The sequence below is a fragment of the Branchiostoma floridae genome, chromosome 7 (assembly GCF_000003815.2).
Source record: "Branchiostoma floridae strain S238N-H82 chromosome 7, Bfl_VNyyK, whole genome shotgun sequence".
In the NCBI taxonomy this organism is placed as follows: Eukaryota; Metazoa; Chordata; class Leptocardii; order Amphioxiformes; family Branchiostomatidae; genus Branchiostoma; species Branchiostoma floridae.
Genome location: NC_049985.1, coordinates 14603972 through 14621792, shown reverse-complemented (window position 1 = coordinate 14621792; position 17821 = coordinate 14603972). Strand labels below are relative to the sequence as shown.

At 40.3% G+C, this 17821-nt stretch overlaps 2 protein-coding genes across 2 annotated transcripts; one reads left to right on the top strand and one right to left on the bottom strand.

The window, feature by feature from the left end:
- Nucleotides 1-1956: 1956 nt before the first annotated feature.
- LOC118419948 lies at nt 1957-9925 on the bottom strand. Its single transcript, XM_035826640.1, has 7 exons — nt 9734-9925; nt 7634-7794; nt 5923-7080; nt 5016-5228; nt 4493-4570; nt 4107-4232; nt 1957-3413 (listed from the first exon to the last, which is right to left on the bottom strand). Exons 3-7 carry the CDS (start codon nt 6836-6838, stop codon nt 3115-3117), a joined length of 1632 nt encoding a protein of 543 aa, XP_035682533.1. The 5' UTR covers nt 6839-7080; nt 7634-7794; nt 9734-9925; the 3' UTR covers nt 1957-3114.
- Nucleotides 9926-11548: 1623 nt separating this feature from the next.
- On the top strand, nt 11549-16591 carry LOC118420057 (transmembrane protease serine 9-like). The gene is made up of 6 exons (XM_035826763.1): nt 11549-11596; nt 12439-12685; nt 13974-14150; nt 14883-15004; nt 15677-15819; nt 16421-16591. Exons 1-6 carry the CDS (start codon nt 11551-11553, stop codon nt 16589-16591), a joined length of 906 nt encoding a protein of 301 aa, XP_035682656.1. The 5' UTR covers nt 11549-11550.
- Nucleotides 16592-17821: the final 1230 nt, after the last annotated feature.

Here is a 17821-nt window from a genome sequence, read left to right as displayed (position 1 = left end):
TTACCACCGACATCAAGGTCAGACCGATCCTTCCATTCTACAGTACCTTAGCAACACGATGGAATATTTGCTGGAGTCCAGATTAGGACATAAATGGGTATTTTCTCTGTTTTCCCCAACCTACGCAACCCAAAAACTGCTGTACGCCGCCATCTTGGAAGGGCAAGAGCATACGGACGAATCCATTTTGCTATATCGGTGAATACAACATTTGATCGTTTCTTTCCATGCATTTTGTATGAATGTGTAGGCAGCAATACTTAAAACAAACTGATGAAAGTACATATATCATGATATATGTTATTGATTTGAACATTGAATATCAATGATGAGTTTTTGTTTTAATATCACATATTCCCATTCTCCCCTCCTAGGGACAAAACATCGTTTGTCCCTCGATATTTGAATGACGTCATATATAGGGGAATCCCCCTTCCTCCCAGCATGGTGCAACACGTTACATGTATTATGATACCAATGCACTAGGGAGCTTCATCAACGAGCTAGAGTGACATACGATGGAAAACCATTTGGAATTTCGCGTGCCGATCATGTTGGGTTTTGGGACGGAGGCCCAAAAAATTATTTTATGAATGACACTTGATGTGCGAGTACAGAAAACAAAATGGACAACAAACATTGTTTATTGTGATTTTTAGACTCCTGTACAGCCCGATTCAGTTTTCATAAGAATCATCTGCCGAGCAATTTTCTAAAGATATCTATAGACTATGTTGTAACAAACAAGAATCAAGAACTGACAAGCTGTTAACAATCAATAAGTGATATGTCACTGTTTTTTTATTGAATTAAAATTTATCACAATAATCTAAAGTAACATTATAGATCTAAAAGGGCAACATCAATAAAACAGTTTTTGTTTTAAGGGCAAGGAAGTTATGTAAAAGTTCTAGCATATGAATCTATGGTAATTGTTGCCTTTGACAAAAAGGCTTGTTTTCAGTTGCACAATGGTGACCAGTGGGTCCGTATGTAGGTCAACAGCATTTACATTGTAATTTTAGAAGTTGTGGATGGATCTTCATGATAAATGTGTGTATAAGTTCGTTCGAAAATAGTTTACCTGGCATTTTCCTATAGTACTGCATCAAGCTTTGTATTTTTGTGTATTTGTGGACAACTCATGAAGCTGTGAATGGGACTTGTCATGATATTGAATAGTGAAATAGTTTCAGACAAATCAACAATGGAGACAAATTGGTCAAGTTTAAGTTTCCAAACTTTTGTGCTAAGTGTATATACAGCCAATATTACGTACAGAAAATGAGGCACGAGCACATGGTAGCAGAACCTAGATTACAGCTGCAGTACCTGTTCTTCCAAAAAAAGGCAGTATGAAAGTTCTGGCCATGGAGGCTAGCTTGAACTACTGCAACCTTTAACCTCTACATCCTCAACATAAGAAATCTGCAGTCACCTTCTATCCCTCAAAATCATGGAGTTTTATAGAAAGAGTCATACATGACACTTGCACAAGTCTGTTTGTTTTATTTGGATCTCCATTAGCGGTACCACCGAAGTGGTACCGCTATTCTTCCTGGAGTCCGACAAATATAGGTATATACAATAAAAACGAACATAATCAACAAAACTTATACACTTGGTAAACAGAACAGTAACAAAATTAACTGAGGCAACTTAAATTGAACGTGAGAGGTCAGAGGTCAAAATAAAACGTCAGACGTCATTGTATGCAAGTGTGCGCATACAATGGCGGGAAATCTAAATAACATCAAATTGAATTATGATGATACATGATATTAATCAAAATGTATATGAATGTTTTATCCATACAGCATTTCATCCAATCAAGAAGGTTGTAATATAACCTCCTTGATTCAATATCCTACACAAACTCTCAACATGATCCTTTATGTACTTAAAGTAACATTCAAAAAGTTTGCCAATCTTCCTTCTGGTTCTACATCTTGGATAAGATGGATAAGATATGAATGGTTGCAACATTTAAAAAAAGACGCTCTCTTATCATCATATATGCAACTGCGTAAAAAGCACACTTTGTGGCTTACAATTCAAATATTATGACATTTTTATAGTCAAGTCCCCATCATTAAAATCAAGCTAGGCTTGCTCAAAGTTTGGACAAATACATTTGCATAAAATTTCAATATCTCATGATCACAACTTGCCTTTGCAACACAAAGTGGTCATTGTTACATTGAACAATCCAATTCTCTAATAAGGTCTCTTATATCATTTAACAAATTTGTATGATATAACAGAAAAGTTCATAGTCAAGCTGTAATCTTAATGACATGATTCATATTTAGACCTAGTTTCTTAGATACCAGTATAACAACAAGCTACTTCACAAAGTATGTTACATAAGCTTGAAGTTGAACTTTGTTAATGCTACAACTTGATAAGAGCGTGATTATGTATGAATGTGTGAAGTTGAGCACTCCTACCAACAGCAAAATAGAAATTATCTACATCAGAAAATGCTTCAGGAATCCACATTTTATAACACTGTCATCAGCTGTAGCATTGGAATGTACAAGTACAGTACAGCCAGACCTGGATTTAGCGATCATTCAAGAGATTGAGGAAAAACGGTTGCAGACGACAGATAGTTCCTGAGTACAGGGTGGGGTTAGCTATGTAAAAATGGAAGAGGCTGTTTTAATGTTGCTAATGACTGGAGGTACTGGCATGTGTCAGGCGGTGGCCCGACCAGGTTTGATTGTACATTTGTAATGAAACCCTGCACTTTTAGGCTACGCTATATATGTCCTATCTTTTTACTACTCATAACCAAAGTAAAACATTATTGAATTATTTCAACTGTGATATGCAGCTCAAAAATTGGACTCACCCAAACGTTCGACTGTACAGCACTAAGTCTTTGTCAAGGAATGTTTGTTTGTTGTATCTTTGTGGGTCAGCCGTCATCAGCTTGCATAGCCTGCCTAGGCTGGCCCAGTGTAATGATTTGTTGTCATTTTCAATAAATAAAAGGAATGAACAGTCGAAAATTTGGGTGAGTCCAATTCTTGTGTTGGATATTACAGTTAAACTAGTTCAATAATGACTTCTACCAACACAGATGAACTTTCGAGTTAAAGTAAAACATTACATGTTCTGTTTGATAGTTTCTACTACATCCCCCCTCTTTATCTGATACAAAACATTCATTAGGTCTCCCACGGATGTGTCAGGTCTCTCTGAGGTGACCCTCTCTAACACTGCCTCGGTGCGCCTGCCATGGCAAGCAAAGTACTCCAGCTGATCACGTGGGATGTTTCCCAGCTTGGCCCCCAAATGCCTCCAGTTCTTGCGACCACAGCAGTCCGGGTCAAGCTTGACCTTCACCTCTTCCAGAAGGTCAGCATCATCCATGAGCTCTGACAGGGCGATGCTATAATAGACAGCTACAGAGAGAAATATGTATCATATTTAGAATATTTGATGACAAAATATATAGACAACTTCTTAATGCACACAATGATATCCTCACAGAGTTGTCCAACATTGGCGATGCATTTTGATTGCATGTACAATTGATCAAAGCCTTACGAAAGTTTCCAGCAATACTTGCCCCCCCACATATGGTATTTGCTGCTGCTGCGTTTGAATACCACCCCAAAAATTTCCTAATCATATAAACAAATATTACAATGTCGTGAACATGTATTTAATACAAATGTGCTAGATATCTGCGATACTACTGTGAACTACTATTTTTATGCACATTAGAAGTTGTTTTATTTGCAATGGTATGTGAATAACAATTTCCTGATATGACTGATATATACACTTTGGAATTTAAAGAAAAGATACAAGACATGTACTTTAAGCAAGACCCAATCTACATATGAGCTGTACAAAAAAGTTATCAGCCTTTTGCATGTATATCTGTAACAGAGGGTAAAGATCTTTTCTACATTCTTTCTTGTGTCATATACACAAAATTGTAGGATACATGTACATTTGTATCAAGTGAATACATTTTGTAATCTTCTTTTATATGAATCTGTCTGGTGACCATTTTGGCTAAAGTCAATGAGACTAACGGCATTGACCTGACTTGACTGCATGTAATAATGTTAACACATCATACATACCTCCCAGGACAGATGTTCCAGCAGCATGGTCCCTGTTGCCCTGTGCAGACTGATCAGATGTCCCATTACGGCCACTGCCAGGAAGGGATCCTTCTGTTTGCAATCTTGCATCTCCACTGCTGTCTCCTGTTGGGATCACAGTTGTGGAACATGAAACCAAGTCAAGTCAAAATTTTGATTCTCTGATTCTAAAAGATGTCAACATTGGAATATCAAATTGAAGGATAGTCAGAAGAAAAAGTATGCACACTTTAAATTTGGTGCAGTTTCAGGCAGTAAAAGTAAGCTGAACTAAAAAGATTGGTATAGACTGAAGTTTTTTTAATGAATCTATACTGTATGTCAAGATTACCAGGTATACTTTATTTCACACTCATAAAATATACCTGGTTCTTCCTTCCCATTACTTCCGCCACTTCCACCTTCCTCTTCCAAACATGGCTGTCCTGTCACATCTGTGGACTCTGTAACAAAGAGAGTACAAAGCACAAACCCAATGAGAACATTAGATTTCACCATTATTAGTTGACTCTGTTGATATTCTTGTCATTCTTATGTTGCGAAGTGACTTACAATGTAGTTTATGTTCATGTCATCCTGAGTTATATGTTTTGTTGTATTCTTAACTTTGTTAATTTTGATTGTTATTTTATGTATCTCGAGCAGAAGACGTCTATAAGCTCATTACTGAGCTTTCTGTCCTATGCTCGTTAAATGTATGCGAATGAAATAAATAAAAAATTAATCATTATTACCCAAGCAACTGGAGATGATAATTACAAAATCATATCCAGTTGCTTGGGCAATAATGATTTTATTGCTATTTGGTGTATATGAACATGAAAGAATGGGAGGATATAGATTGATCATTTAGTATTACTACAATCATTCATAATCTTTTCAACTTACTCTTCACATGTAGCGTCACTTCCACCACAGCAACGATGTTGATCTTCTTCGGTTCTTTGTAGATGACACATTGGTAGACACCAGCATCCTTCTGGCTGTTGATGGTGTAGTGGAGACCAACAGCTTGTGGCAGCAGTCTCCCGCAGTGTCTCCACTCAACGTCACCGATGCCACACAATGGCACATTCAGCAGCTCGAAATCCACCATTTCACCTGAGATAAACATGTTGCATTACCAGGGATCGAAATTGCAAGTTGGCAAAAATTTGACGTGCAATTTGAAAAATTTACATGCAAAATACTGCAATGTTCTAGTCAGCATCTATCATTCCGTCCTTTGGCGGAATTTTGCTGCTCAGGACAGATAAGAATTTTGCCCATTCTGTCACTTTTGGCGGACAGAAATCGGCGCATGAAAATATAGACAGAACTTGAAATTTTGGAAAGATATCCACATAATCAGCATGTAAGTTTGCAGCAAAGCCAAATTTGATTATTTCTAACACCTACTGACGACCAGTGACGATCCCCGTCAGACAAACAAAGGCACCATGGCCTTAGTATTTACTATAGGCCAGGTATTTTCAACCTGCAAGATTGCAAGTTCAGAATATTTTTACGTGCAAATCTCAAAAATTATGTGCAAATTGCAAGTTAAGTATGTGTATTTTGACCCCTGATTACCATTACAAACAGAACTTTTACATGAATGTTGACATACTAGTATATCACACTGAAGTACAAAGAGCTATAGTTACCATCTTTATCTACAGAAACCTGTCAGTTTTGTTTGAAAAAAAAATTAAATAAAGGGCTTAATGGCAAGCCGTACATCCTTTACTGTAACATCTAATATTATAGAATAAAACAATCCTATTCCTAGTGACTACATATAAAAAAAGCTGACCTTCGATGGGTTCTTGTGGAGAGACATGCAGCATAATGCGAGGCTGTGGTGGGGGCGTATCTCCGTTGGATGGTCTCGTTGCCTGCTCAGTTGGTTCTACTGCAGTTCCTTCTTCTAACTCCCCGTCTCCACTGGATAGCCTCGATGCCTGCTCAGTTGGTTCTACTGCAGTCCCTTCTCCTGACTCTCCACTCATTCCACCAGTACCTGGGCTGTCGTCTAACCTCAGCCTGACCAGCCTTGCCATCATCTCTGGGTCTATCTCGTCCTGTGCTGCAGTGTCCGGTGGGTCACTTCTCGCCAGATCACTGAGTAGTCCTGCAGTCAGCTGGGCTTGCATGTCTCCATTCTGTTCCTGCCTGGTAGATGGTACAGCGTTTGCTGGACTCAAACGGGCAGCAGCCGAAGGTGGTGAACTGTTCATCTCTGTTTCAGGGGGATGTTCTGCGGAGGAGGCACTGTGAAGGGACATTGGTTGGTCCCCAGTTTGTTGACCACAGGTCAAATCTGAACCTGTGTCCAACAAAAGTCCAGCTGTAGGCATGGAGGTAAATGAATACCCATCTCTTCGATCGATGCTGAGCTGCACACCCTCAAGCTCCGCGGGATTGCCGTCACCCTCCTTTTCATTGCTCTCCACCTCCCACTTTTCATCTTCAGTGCCAGCAGCATCCTCTACCTCCTCTTCATCCTCATCCTCTTCTTCTTCTTCTTCTTCATCTCCATCTTCTTCCCCTGGTTCTGCTCTATCAGCATGTTGGGCTATCGCTTCCTTTGGTGATGTAAAATCGTCTGACGTTACTTCGCCACTGGAAGATGACAGATCTAGATCTGTCTCTGCATCTGATGAGTGATCGCTTGACATACAGGAGGAGCTAGCTGTGACAAGGCTAGGCAGGCTAGCTGTGTCAGACATGGGAGCGTTCCCAACGAGGCTTAGAAACTGAAATCGTGCTGAATCAGACCCATCTTCCGGAGGTGGGAAGCGCCGTGGACTGGGATTTTAACCTCCAGAACTATGAGGTTGCCTCTGGCCAGCTACAACTTGTTGGGGATGTTGCTGGGAAATTGAAGCAGCATTGGGAGCCTGGTTCCCTTGGGGCGGTGGAGTTGCTCCATCATGTTCTTGTCTCCCCCCATCTTGTGAAGAGCCTTCTCCTACGTTTCAATCATCAAATACATATCAAACCAAACAATTTAGAATTAAAGGGTTTTGAATTAAACAAAAGGTAAAACGCCATATGGCTATATGCAATGAAATGGGGAAAGAGAGAGAAAGACACATGTATCTCCTGACAAATCATATTAAGTATCTACTAGCCCAGTGCCATTCAAAAACATATCATAAATGATATATTATGATATGATATAATTAGCCATCTCAATTGTTTTCATTAAGGCATGCAACGTTACAACATCTATTTTTTATACAAATCAATCCATGTGTAAAATGTCCATGTATCCTAAAGCATATAGTCATTAAATGGTGATTTTAACTCAAATTAACCCATGTTCAGTCTATGTTAATGGTTATATAACATCATCTGTGTAATGTGGAAAGACTCAAAGAGCAAGGTCTACAAATCAAATGTCACATGCATAACATGTATGCTCTATATATGGCAATGATTATTGTATTAAATTTAAAGCTAAGCTTCACCTTATATTGGTTGTATGTTAAATAACATTTAGTATATGCAATACAACTAACCTGATCGTTGTTGTCCGTAGTTATAGTTGTTAGTTGTGCAGTTGTTGTTGTTACTGTTGACCTGCACATTGCCCTCAAATGTACAGCCTTTGAAGACCACACTTGGGATTGGGAACATCTTTAACTGGAGTCAGGAATGTTGATCCCCACAAAATGAGACGCTGAAATGCACGTTTAATAATTGGCGGAGAGAAAATAAAAAATCAAGAACACCCCCACCTAACTCCTTCATCTTTTCCCCCTACTTACCCGTTCACCTTTTCCCCCGGACTGCCCCTAAACCTGTACTTCATCTGTACCCCCGTCGTTCATCTTTACCCCCGGTGTAATTCATCTGTTCCCCCGTCCTTCCTCTTTTCCCCCAATGGCTGCCGTCAACCCGAATTGCATGTAGTCGACACGAAAATCATTCGGAAAGTAACAATAATGGTTGCGCCACGGAACATGAAATAGCCTATTCTCTAGTACACATTCTGGGCCACCTTTCTGCCAAGTGGCGTTTCACAACTCCTTCCCAGTCTTTACTGAAAAGCCACGTGCCGTCAGCAGTGCGTAGTTTGTGGCGCTCCACCCTCACATATAAATCCAGCTACCTGGAGGCTTGGTGGCGGACCACTTGAGGCCAGGATTTTCTGGCATTCCAAAAAATCATTAGACTTTGATACTGACCCGTGTTTACTACATATCATCCTGGAGGTATGAATCAAAGAAGGACTATACTTCAATGATATCAGATAGGGTGTATATAAACATATCATGGTAGAATGTAATCAGAAACGTTATATTTCTAGCCTCCTTTGCAGACTGGCTGGCTTTTAAGTTTATGGGGGGAGCACTGATTTGCGATTTTGAACATTTGTTGGGGTTCTGTAATGCAGGAGAGGGGGTTTGCTGAGGAAGGGAGGTATTGTCCTGCAAGTTCATGTGGAGCAATAACTCCCTTCCTCACAAGCACTTTGAGATCCCGTTCTGTACCAACATGGCATTACTCGAAGGCATTAAACACTTATTTTTCATAGAACTGGTGTGGCAAGTATGTGCAATTGTCTTGAATATACAGCCATAATCGAGCCTTCATGGGTGGGGAAGCAATATTTGTCTTGTATTATCACGCGCTCCGTCACTTCAGTTGTATTAGCACGCCTATACACAAAGTAATGTATCTTGGCGTAGTGGATTAACGAGTAGACTTTTTAACTTATGGTCTCGGGTTCGAATCCAAGTTGGTGTACTTTCTTTTTTTTTCGATAATATCAGTTCACTATTAATCACTTAAACGGTTGTTCATATTGAAATTTTGCTTTCATCAAGGAGGTTATAGTATATATGTGATATAACCTCCTTGCTTTCATAAGGGTTTGCTTCTTGTGTTCATTTCATAATAAGCTTCTTGATACTATCTATTTGCGCTATTACAGTGTGTATTCATTGAAATATATTGAAGTGATACTGGCAGTTTACTGGTGAAACATTACAGATCTGGCGGTGTAGTTTACAAACATGTATTCGCAACTCGTCTATGAAAAGGAAACAATTGGAAGAGAGACCTTGCAGACAATCCTAGTTAAATGGGCACAATATACAGTCTTCATACATACCTTGTAACGTTAGTTGTATTTCGAAAATTGAACGTAAAAGAATCATGGTACGCAATTCTAACTCAGTACAAGGTAAGAGTGCGGCTTTACTGCATCATGAAATATAACGTTCGACTCCAAATAACTAGGAAACTATTGAAAGAAAAAGCTCGACGAAAAATCGTTAATCAACAGACAATAGGTGTGAACTATTCATCCCTGTCCCTCGTGTGCCACTAGATCAGTACGTGGTAATTTGGTACTTTGCATGTGAAGGAATCGTGTCCTCGCTAGAAATCTACTGGTTGTGTTTTAGTAACGAGCCCCCCCCCCCCCCAAAAAAAAAAAGAAATCTGAGTCTTTCTGAACTTTCTGAGCTGAGTTGAGTGAAGCACCCAAACTGGTCAAAGCAAACGGTGATGACAGTTTGAATAAAGCCACAATTGAGGTCTTGGCAACACGATTTTGGGAAAAAATTATGGGAAAAGTTGTTCGATCGCGATCTTACGTTTCCAAAACTTACCTCGCGCTCGCCAGGTGGAAGACGAAGACTATTGTCAATCCAGCCACTGCCGATCGCGACTACTGATGGTACCGGGCTCCCTGTGTCACTTTCAAGACAGGGACAAGGTATGATACAGGTATTAAACGCAAAAAAGGGGACTAGACCCTAACTTTTTCACGCAGGAAAAAATACAAAAACATGACGTCACGTATGCAGCCACGAAGCTGGCTTTCGATTTGAATCCGCCGATTCGATCTGGTGTAAACATTGTGTGAGAGCGACATCTAGCGATAACCAAGTGAAGTAACGTTCAGTTCAGTTCAAGCCCGTGAAGGTCGTAGGGGGCCAGCGGCCTGGTAATAGCCAGCATAAGTAACGTTATAACCATAAAATACACAAACGTAATCAACTCGCTTTGACCAACAACAGAATACACACAATGTAACGTTACAGCCAGTAGGTAACGGTAGGTCACCTTTATCCGTTGTTTTTAAATAAATACCCTAAATACCCTATTTTTTTTAGAAACGACAGAAATAGGTTACCCACGGATAAAAGTGAACGAGCGTTACTTACTACCGTTACCCAATCTGAGCAATGAGGCTCGAGGCACCTAATCTCGGAGCAGATCCTACGATAGGATAAGATAGTATCAAAATTCAAAAGCTAGAACGTTAATTTGAGTCTTATTGTTTTCAATCAATCAGTTAACAGTTAGACCAATCTAAACGCAAGTTTTATTTTGATTGATATAGTGCAAAGGCTGCTGGTATACTACTCGGTGTAAACAGTGGCACATGCAGGAAGGTTACACTAATATAGAATGAATCAAAAAGCGTAGAATCTCTTGTGCCTTTAGGTTTTTTTCCCGTTTTCAGAGGGAGGTAAAAAAATCATGAATATTCCTGTTCTTCTTCTTCTTCTTAGTGCGTAGCCTCTATTACAGGGTTTATTAGCAGTTTTCCTTCGCCTCTTCCAGATTTATCCTGTTTCAAAGTCTGCAACTGAAACGTTCCTGCAGTTCCAAAGAAAGCTGCTAGATGGCTCAAACGTATACCCCTTCTTTAGCTTTCTGAGCGGAGAAAGTACTTGCAGTTGGCCTACGTTCAGGGGTAATGGGGCACTATTGATTAATAGTACTATTTTTGATCGAACAGAAGCTAAATGCTGACATTTTCAGTCATGACGTATGTCATATGTATAGAGTAAACATTTGATGGCAGCGAGTGTTTACAATGTACAAAAATATATCAAGATAGCAGAAACTGCCATGCCACAGTGAAGTTCTTGATGTCATATATCATATGATGTTTAACATACAATGATAATTTATTTCCAATCTTGTGATGTTAGACGTCATATGGCATCAATGTTAAACGTCATATGACATTAAAAAGATAGGCTGTGTACATAATTAATTTTGCTGAACAGCCTGTGACAGGCCCGAATTAGAATTATACAATCGCATTACAATGTTTCAAAATGTTCACGTGTGGATCCAAATGAAGTCAAATTGTGTGTGCTTGCTCGCGTGCGTGCAGTCAAGTGTGTGTGCGTGTGTGTGCGCGCGCGCGCGCGCGCGTGTGTGTGTGTATGTGCGTACGTGTGTGCGTGTACACTTTCTACTGGACACCGTGGAGACACAGTATAACTCAGTTACGTACACTGGACAGGTATGACGTATTCAAATGGGACGTAATGACGTCTTACACAGGAGCCCGGAAAATAAATATTTGAGAGGAGAGATAAATGTTTATATATATCTTGAAAGTATGCAGCAATCCTTAGCAGTTGCACCCAGAACTTGAGTGAACAAGCATCCACGGTGAAGCATCATGTTCTGGTTGGCTTTTGTACTGCTTTTCGCTGTTCAGCAGGGAGGTACGTTTATTACCTTACCCAATGAGTTTTTCGTCAGCTTCCGTTCGTTCGTGCGCGCGCGCGCGCTTGTGTGTGTGTGTGTGTGTGTGTGTGTGTGTGTGTGTTTGTGTGTGTGTGTGTGTGTGTGTGTGTGTGTGCTAACAGATCACTGCATCTAGAGTGCATTTAGAGACTCTTGACGTAAAAAAATGACCAAAACGAACGGACACGGACTATGAACGCTGAGCTTTCGCTCTTCTAAATGTTTTGTACCATGGATATGTATGTTGATAGATTTATGAGGATTCGATGTAATCTGTATCTCTCTTATATCTTACCTGACCTCTACGTTTATACCTCCCTCGTGGCCTCAATGAAAAGCGGTCTACAGGCCGATTTGAACTTTTCATGAATAAACTAGAGTTCCGCGACCCCATACCTTCGCAAAATGATTTTAACCTTTGTTAGTAAACTGGTGCATTAATTGTTTGCAATAATTATGCAAATAAGGTCCTATATTGCATAAACAATATTTGTAGATCATCTCCTGCACAAGGATAACAGACGTACACAATCTATGTTAAGAAAAAAGGCTTTAGTCGTATTTCCTGATAAGTTATGCAAATAGTTTCACATTTGCATAATTGATGTTCAATGATGTTCACTTGTGCATAACTTCCAAATTCCACAAGGAAGAAATTACTGTTATTTACAACAATGGGGTTATAGTAGCCTGTGTTTACACAATCTCTCGCTGGCTGGGGTTAATGACCCCCTCGACGGCAATTGTAGGGCCGGCCGCTAGGGGCGCGATTTTAGTCAGGCTAGGGTTATAGCATGTTCTCATTGATTATGCACAACAGGTGGCAGTACCATTGGCCGCAGCAGCCGCAGTAATGACCCTAACTGCGGGAAGGCTTCCGTGGGGCTGAACGCCGCGCCCCAGCGGATCCACGGCGGACAGTACGCCACCCAGGGGATGTTCCCGTGGATGGTCAGCCTGAAGAACCTCAAACCCGAGAACCTGCACTACAAGCACTACTGCGGCGGTACCCTGTACAACAACCAGTGGGTCATCACCGCTGCACACTGCGCGGCAGAGGCTACTGGGTATACTCTTTTTTCTTCCTCTATTGTCTTATGAAGATGGGATAATCTGTGGAACGTTTACAATAACTTGTAGTTTGCAAAGCTGAAGATAAAACAAACAGACACTAACCGAATATGTACATCTGAATTACCATTGCAACCTCTTAAATGTCACATAGCGTAAGATAGTCTCTTGGAGAAGATATTTGGTTCACTTACGTGGGATCTCGGTTACTCTCCAAACAGATCCTACGGTGCCATAAGATAGTATCAAAGCTAACAGAGGAGTGAAGTCAGCCTAGAAGTGAGTATGCGCCCGTCTGACTTTCTTTGGCCAGCAGATCCTGCGGTGCCATAAGATAGTATCAAAGCTGACCAAGGAGTATCTTATGGCACCGTAGGATCTGAACCCACACAGGCGAACCAAATATCTTCTCCAAGAGAGTGAGGTGGGTTCACAATTGCATATATTTTCAAGTGCGTATGAGGTCCGTACAGCATTCTTAGCCTGTACCAGGCCCCATGGGTCACTGGAAAAATAATTAAATTGGGCAAATATAATGAATGAATGAATGACCTTTATTGTACATTTGTGCTCAAACAAGCTAAGTACAGGTCGTAGCGCTAGTGATAAGTTACAATTTTGACAAAAAAAGGTATCTTATCATCTCTACATATGCTAATACATTCAAGTATGTACAAGTTCAACTTCTTCTCGCTTCTTAAAACAGTTATTAACATAAGGACAAATGGAATCAATAATATATGGTTTATCTAATTGCATGAGAAATATAATTTTTTTCCGTGGGATTCAAGTATCGGAAATTTGGGAACATATGTTGTATATTTTCAAAAAGGACGTTTCTTTCGTTTGTGTATAAAGTACAGCCAACAATAAAGTGGCACTCATCCTCTGTCTTATTCAAGTTACAGTATGGCAGATTCTTCTTCCACTTCCAGAGTGCACGTGTTATGTTGGCCTTTTCAATGTGGAGTCTATGTGAACTAATGCGGAGCTTTGTGATGGCTGTTCTGTGCCGAATGTTTGCAATCTTTAAGTATTTCACGTCGTTGTAAGTAGTCTTAAGTAATCTGTATGTTCGTAATTTGTTGAGTTAGCTGGCAGAGGAATATGGTTTGCGACCAGCTAACGCGCTTGGTATGTTATCTGTCTATATTTTCTAACTACCTGTCGAACCTGATAGAGGCTAAAGACTACCATACGGACCTCACACGCACTTACGCACGTGTGACCCCACCTTTAGAAAGCATGTATTCAGATCTATGCGCATTTATGATTGATGCACAGAGGAACCGATCCAAGCATGTGGCGAGTCCGAGCTGGCCTGACGTCTGTGGTAACCTGGGAGGATGGCAGGGAGGACTACAACGTGTCCCGTGTAATCCTGCACCCCGCCTACCACGAATTTACCATAGGTTCCCAGGATGTGGCGCACCACGATGTGGCACTGATCAAGCTAGCCAGGTCAGTAAGGAAACCGTACGTACGCAGCACGTGTAAGTGCGGCCTACATACGGTAACGTGGCAATCGCACGTACGTTGTAAGCGATGTTGCTCACGGCATGCGGATTACGTATTTATGCAACGGGAGTCATTCACTGAATTACTGTGATGGTGACTATGTTTTATGAACCTTTTTGACATATAATGAAATATGCGCAATTGTTCTTGACAAAATCAGTTCCTTTTTGTGCATTTTTATGAAATATGGCAGTTTGTGCATTTTTAGCATTAAGAACAATTTGACCCACATTGTTACGTATACGAACATAAACAACAGCTTTCTGCTTTAATAGAGCTGCCACCCTGCATCTACTTGTTTTTTTAAAGTGCTGACGTCACCACTGATGTCACCGTCAGTTCTAACCTCTGATTGGTTAATGGCGCAGAACAAGAAGAGGAAAGAAAGGAGAAGAAGAACGCACCAGCAAAGACAAAATGTTCACCTATATCGGAGGAAACATAGCCTGTGTTTACACAATCTCTCGCTGGCTCTCGGTGGCAATTGTAAGGCCGGCCGCTAGGAGCGCGATTTTAGTCAGGCTAGGGAAAACATAACTCACCTCACCTCACCGGTCCCATAGCCTTACCGGCCGTAGGGGCAGCAATGCCATCAACATAAGTTTTCCATCTTCGTCTACTTGGAGGTAAAAAAAAACATAACTACTTGGAGGTAAAAAAATGTTATTTTTTCAGCCCCATAACAGTGAACAACTTGGTGAACAATATCTGCCTGCCTGACTCGGACGCGATCCCCGGGACTAACTGTGTCGTGAGCGGATGGGGCTACCATGATATACAGAACCAGGTGGATGGTGGTAAATACATGTATCTGTTTATTCTCGAATGTACGTTCATCTGAGACGGTAATCAACATTATGTTACAATTTTAAACAAGATAAAGCGCGTTACCAACAAGCTTTCGATCAGTCCTCTGATCCGTATCAAGTTGAAATAACCCAAAGCCTATGGCACAAATCCAGACCGGAAGTGTGACGTCAGCAATCGGTCAAAGGTGTTAAGAAGTCAGTATAAGCCGTAAAATACAAAACACTACGTACTTCTGTAAAGCGCTACATCACATATTTTCCTTTCTCTTTTTGAAACACATGAAGATATGTATTATATGATTATATATTTTGTCTATCAGATGAACATTTATGTATGACAACAGGTACTTACATGTGTCCTGCTTTGACATCTTCTAAGCTTTCTTGTCTAATTGTATAGTATTGAATAGACATTGGCCATATTGTTTGTCCAATATTCTTTTTTTGCGTCAAGTGATGAATATTTGCGATGTGTATTTCAGTGCGAAGTAAAATGTATCAATGAAAATACCGATTGACAGTACAGGACTTCTTAGCTAAGTGAACACCAGTTTTGTATTAATATAGGCGGGTTTGAAGAAAAGCTGAAGTTCATGGAATCAGCATGCACGCATTTTTGTTACGATTAATCATTTCAACTGTTTGCATGATGATATCTAGCTGAATCGGAAAGGCTGAAGTGGACGTACGCCCCCTTGCTCGACCCCGCGTACTGCAGCAAGGACCACGTCTGGGGTACCCTAGAGGTCAGCAGTATCCAGGTGTGTGCCGGATATGAGCATGGACGGGACGACGCTTGTGACGTAAGTTTTTATTTGTCCATTTTGTATTAAGGTATTTAACCCGGCTAACTTGTTTTCTCATTAATGAATTAAGAAAGAATGGAGCCGTAACGAATATTGATAGAAGTGCATGAAAGAATTCTAAATCTGATTTTTGGGGGGCCATATGGATGATATCATCAGGTTTTATTACCCCTTATATTATTTTTTCTATGAGAAAATAAAGCACTTTGGTGCATACCATTGCAATGAAGCTATGTTTTTCATGTGCATAATGATGAAAGCTACAAAGTCACGTGTGTGGCAAAAATAAAGGTCTTCATTCATATAACACCACTAATGATCTGTAGTTATTAGAAAATGATTTTCAATTAGATGAACACAAATATTTTCTAATTACTATAATCATTATGATATCGTTTATCCCCTCAGTTTGCTTTCGGTATTTTTTGTCACTTAACCCCATTATGATATTGTTGAATAGGAAACAAAGATATATAGATACCTGATATTGCATTGAAATCTATGTTTGACATTATGAACACTTAAACCTTTACATGGTATATTTATAATGATTTATACATACTGTAATATACATATAGTCAACCCTTGTGTTTTCCAGGGAGACTCTGGTGGCCCGCTAATTTGCCCGTCCCCTGACGGCAGCCGGTGGGAACTGCATGGAATCGTGAACTGGGGAGAACAGCCGTGCGGTGACCCACACAAGCCCACCATGTACGCCCGAGTCACCGCCTTCAAGAGCTGGATCGAGCAGACCATCCAGTCCAACTAGAGCTAGTCAACATTTGTGCTCCCGACGGTCATCTCCAAGCAGATCCTACGGTAGCATAAGATAGTATCAAAGCTGGCAGAGGAGTGAAGCCGGCCAAGGAGCTGCCTGTCTGACTCCCTTTGGTCGGCTATACTCCTTTGCCAGCTTTGATACCATCTTATCATATGGCTATGGAACCGTTTGGCTGGCTATACTCCTTTACCTGGTTTGATACTATCTTATGGTACCGTAGGATCTGCTTGGAAATTATCCAGCGGGCCCAGAGTACACAGCTATGTGTCGTCACTCGGCAAAATAAAATGAAGCGACTTCAAAAGTTTCTCCGAGTTTTTTTTGTTGCTGTTTTTTTAGACTTATCTGTCTCACTAAGGTCAATGCTTTAAGAACTGGATACAACAGACCATCGCGATGTTTAAGATCCTGCAAAACGTAACGTACTCACATGACAGTTACATGATAATAATGGTCTGATAATTTTGAGACGACGATTAATTTCCTACCGGCTATGACGTCACAAGGGTCTTCAAAGGCTAGTTTTCTGTTTACTTATTGTATAAGATTTGTTGCTTATTTTTTGTATTTATTGCTCATGTATTGTAGGACTCCAGGAAGAATAGTGATACTACATTTAGTATCACTAATGGAGATCCAAATAAAACAAACAAACAAACAAGCAAACAAACAAACAAAAGGACATATGTCGGACACATATAGAACTGCTGAGATCAACTCGTTGAAGGACACTTCGATAGGCTAGGTTTAACATTATGTAGATTATATAATGTCCTTGACCATTCAAACCAATGGGTTGAGTTTTATACATTGTATGATCATGGTTAAACAAATATCAAAGACGCAAGACTGAACGTTTGAGACCCTTTTACTTCCTCGTGACGTAAGCACGTCGATCAAGGTTGTTGACTTTATGACTTTATAACGTTGAGCACTGTTGGTTTATTCAGGTCTCTTAGCAATGGTGACGTACATATATAAACTTTACTGGTAGCGATACAAGAGAAGACATATTATACTGTTTTTGAAACGACGGAAACAATGAAAGTTTAACTGTTAACAACAGCCCAAGTGACATTTGATCCCTCGCTCGCTTTAACGTGCACATTGCAGTAAACATGTACAGAAACTGTACAACGGCTGAACTCCATACTCTCAAGGCAGAGGACTGAGTCGCGTAGATATAGTAGTAGTCGGAAAAATACACCGCCGCTCCTC

Coding starts and splice junctions, on each gene's coding strand:
- LOC118419948 (XM_035826640.1), bottom strand. CDS start 6,838: ATGTCTGACACAGCTAGCCTGCCTAGCCTTGTCACAGCTAGCTCCTCC. Junction 4,233..4,492: donor TAATGGGAAGGAAGAACCAG/GTATATTTTATG, acceptor TGATCCCAACAG/GAGACAGCAGTGGAGATGCA. Junction 3,414..4,106: donor TGGAACATCTGTCCTGGGAG/GTATGTATGATG, acceptor TTCTCTCTGTAG/CTGTCTATTATAGCATCGCC.
- LOC118420057 (XM_035826763.1), top strand. CDS start 11,551: ATGTTCTGGTTGGCTTTTGTACTGCTTTTCGCTGTTCAGCAGGGAG. Junction 11,597..12,438: donor TTTCGCTGTTCAGCAGGGAG/GTACGTTTATTA, acceptor TATGCACAACAG/GTGGCAGTACCATTGGCCGC. Junction 15,005..15,676: donor ACAGAACCAGGTGGATGGTG/GTAAATACATGT, acceptor GATGATATCTAG/CTGAATCGGAAAGGCTGAAG.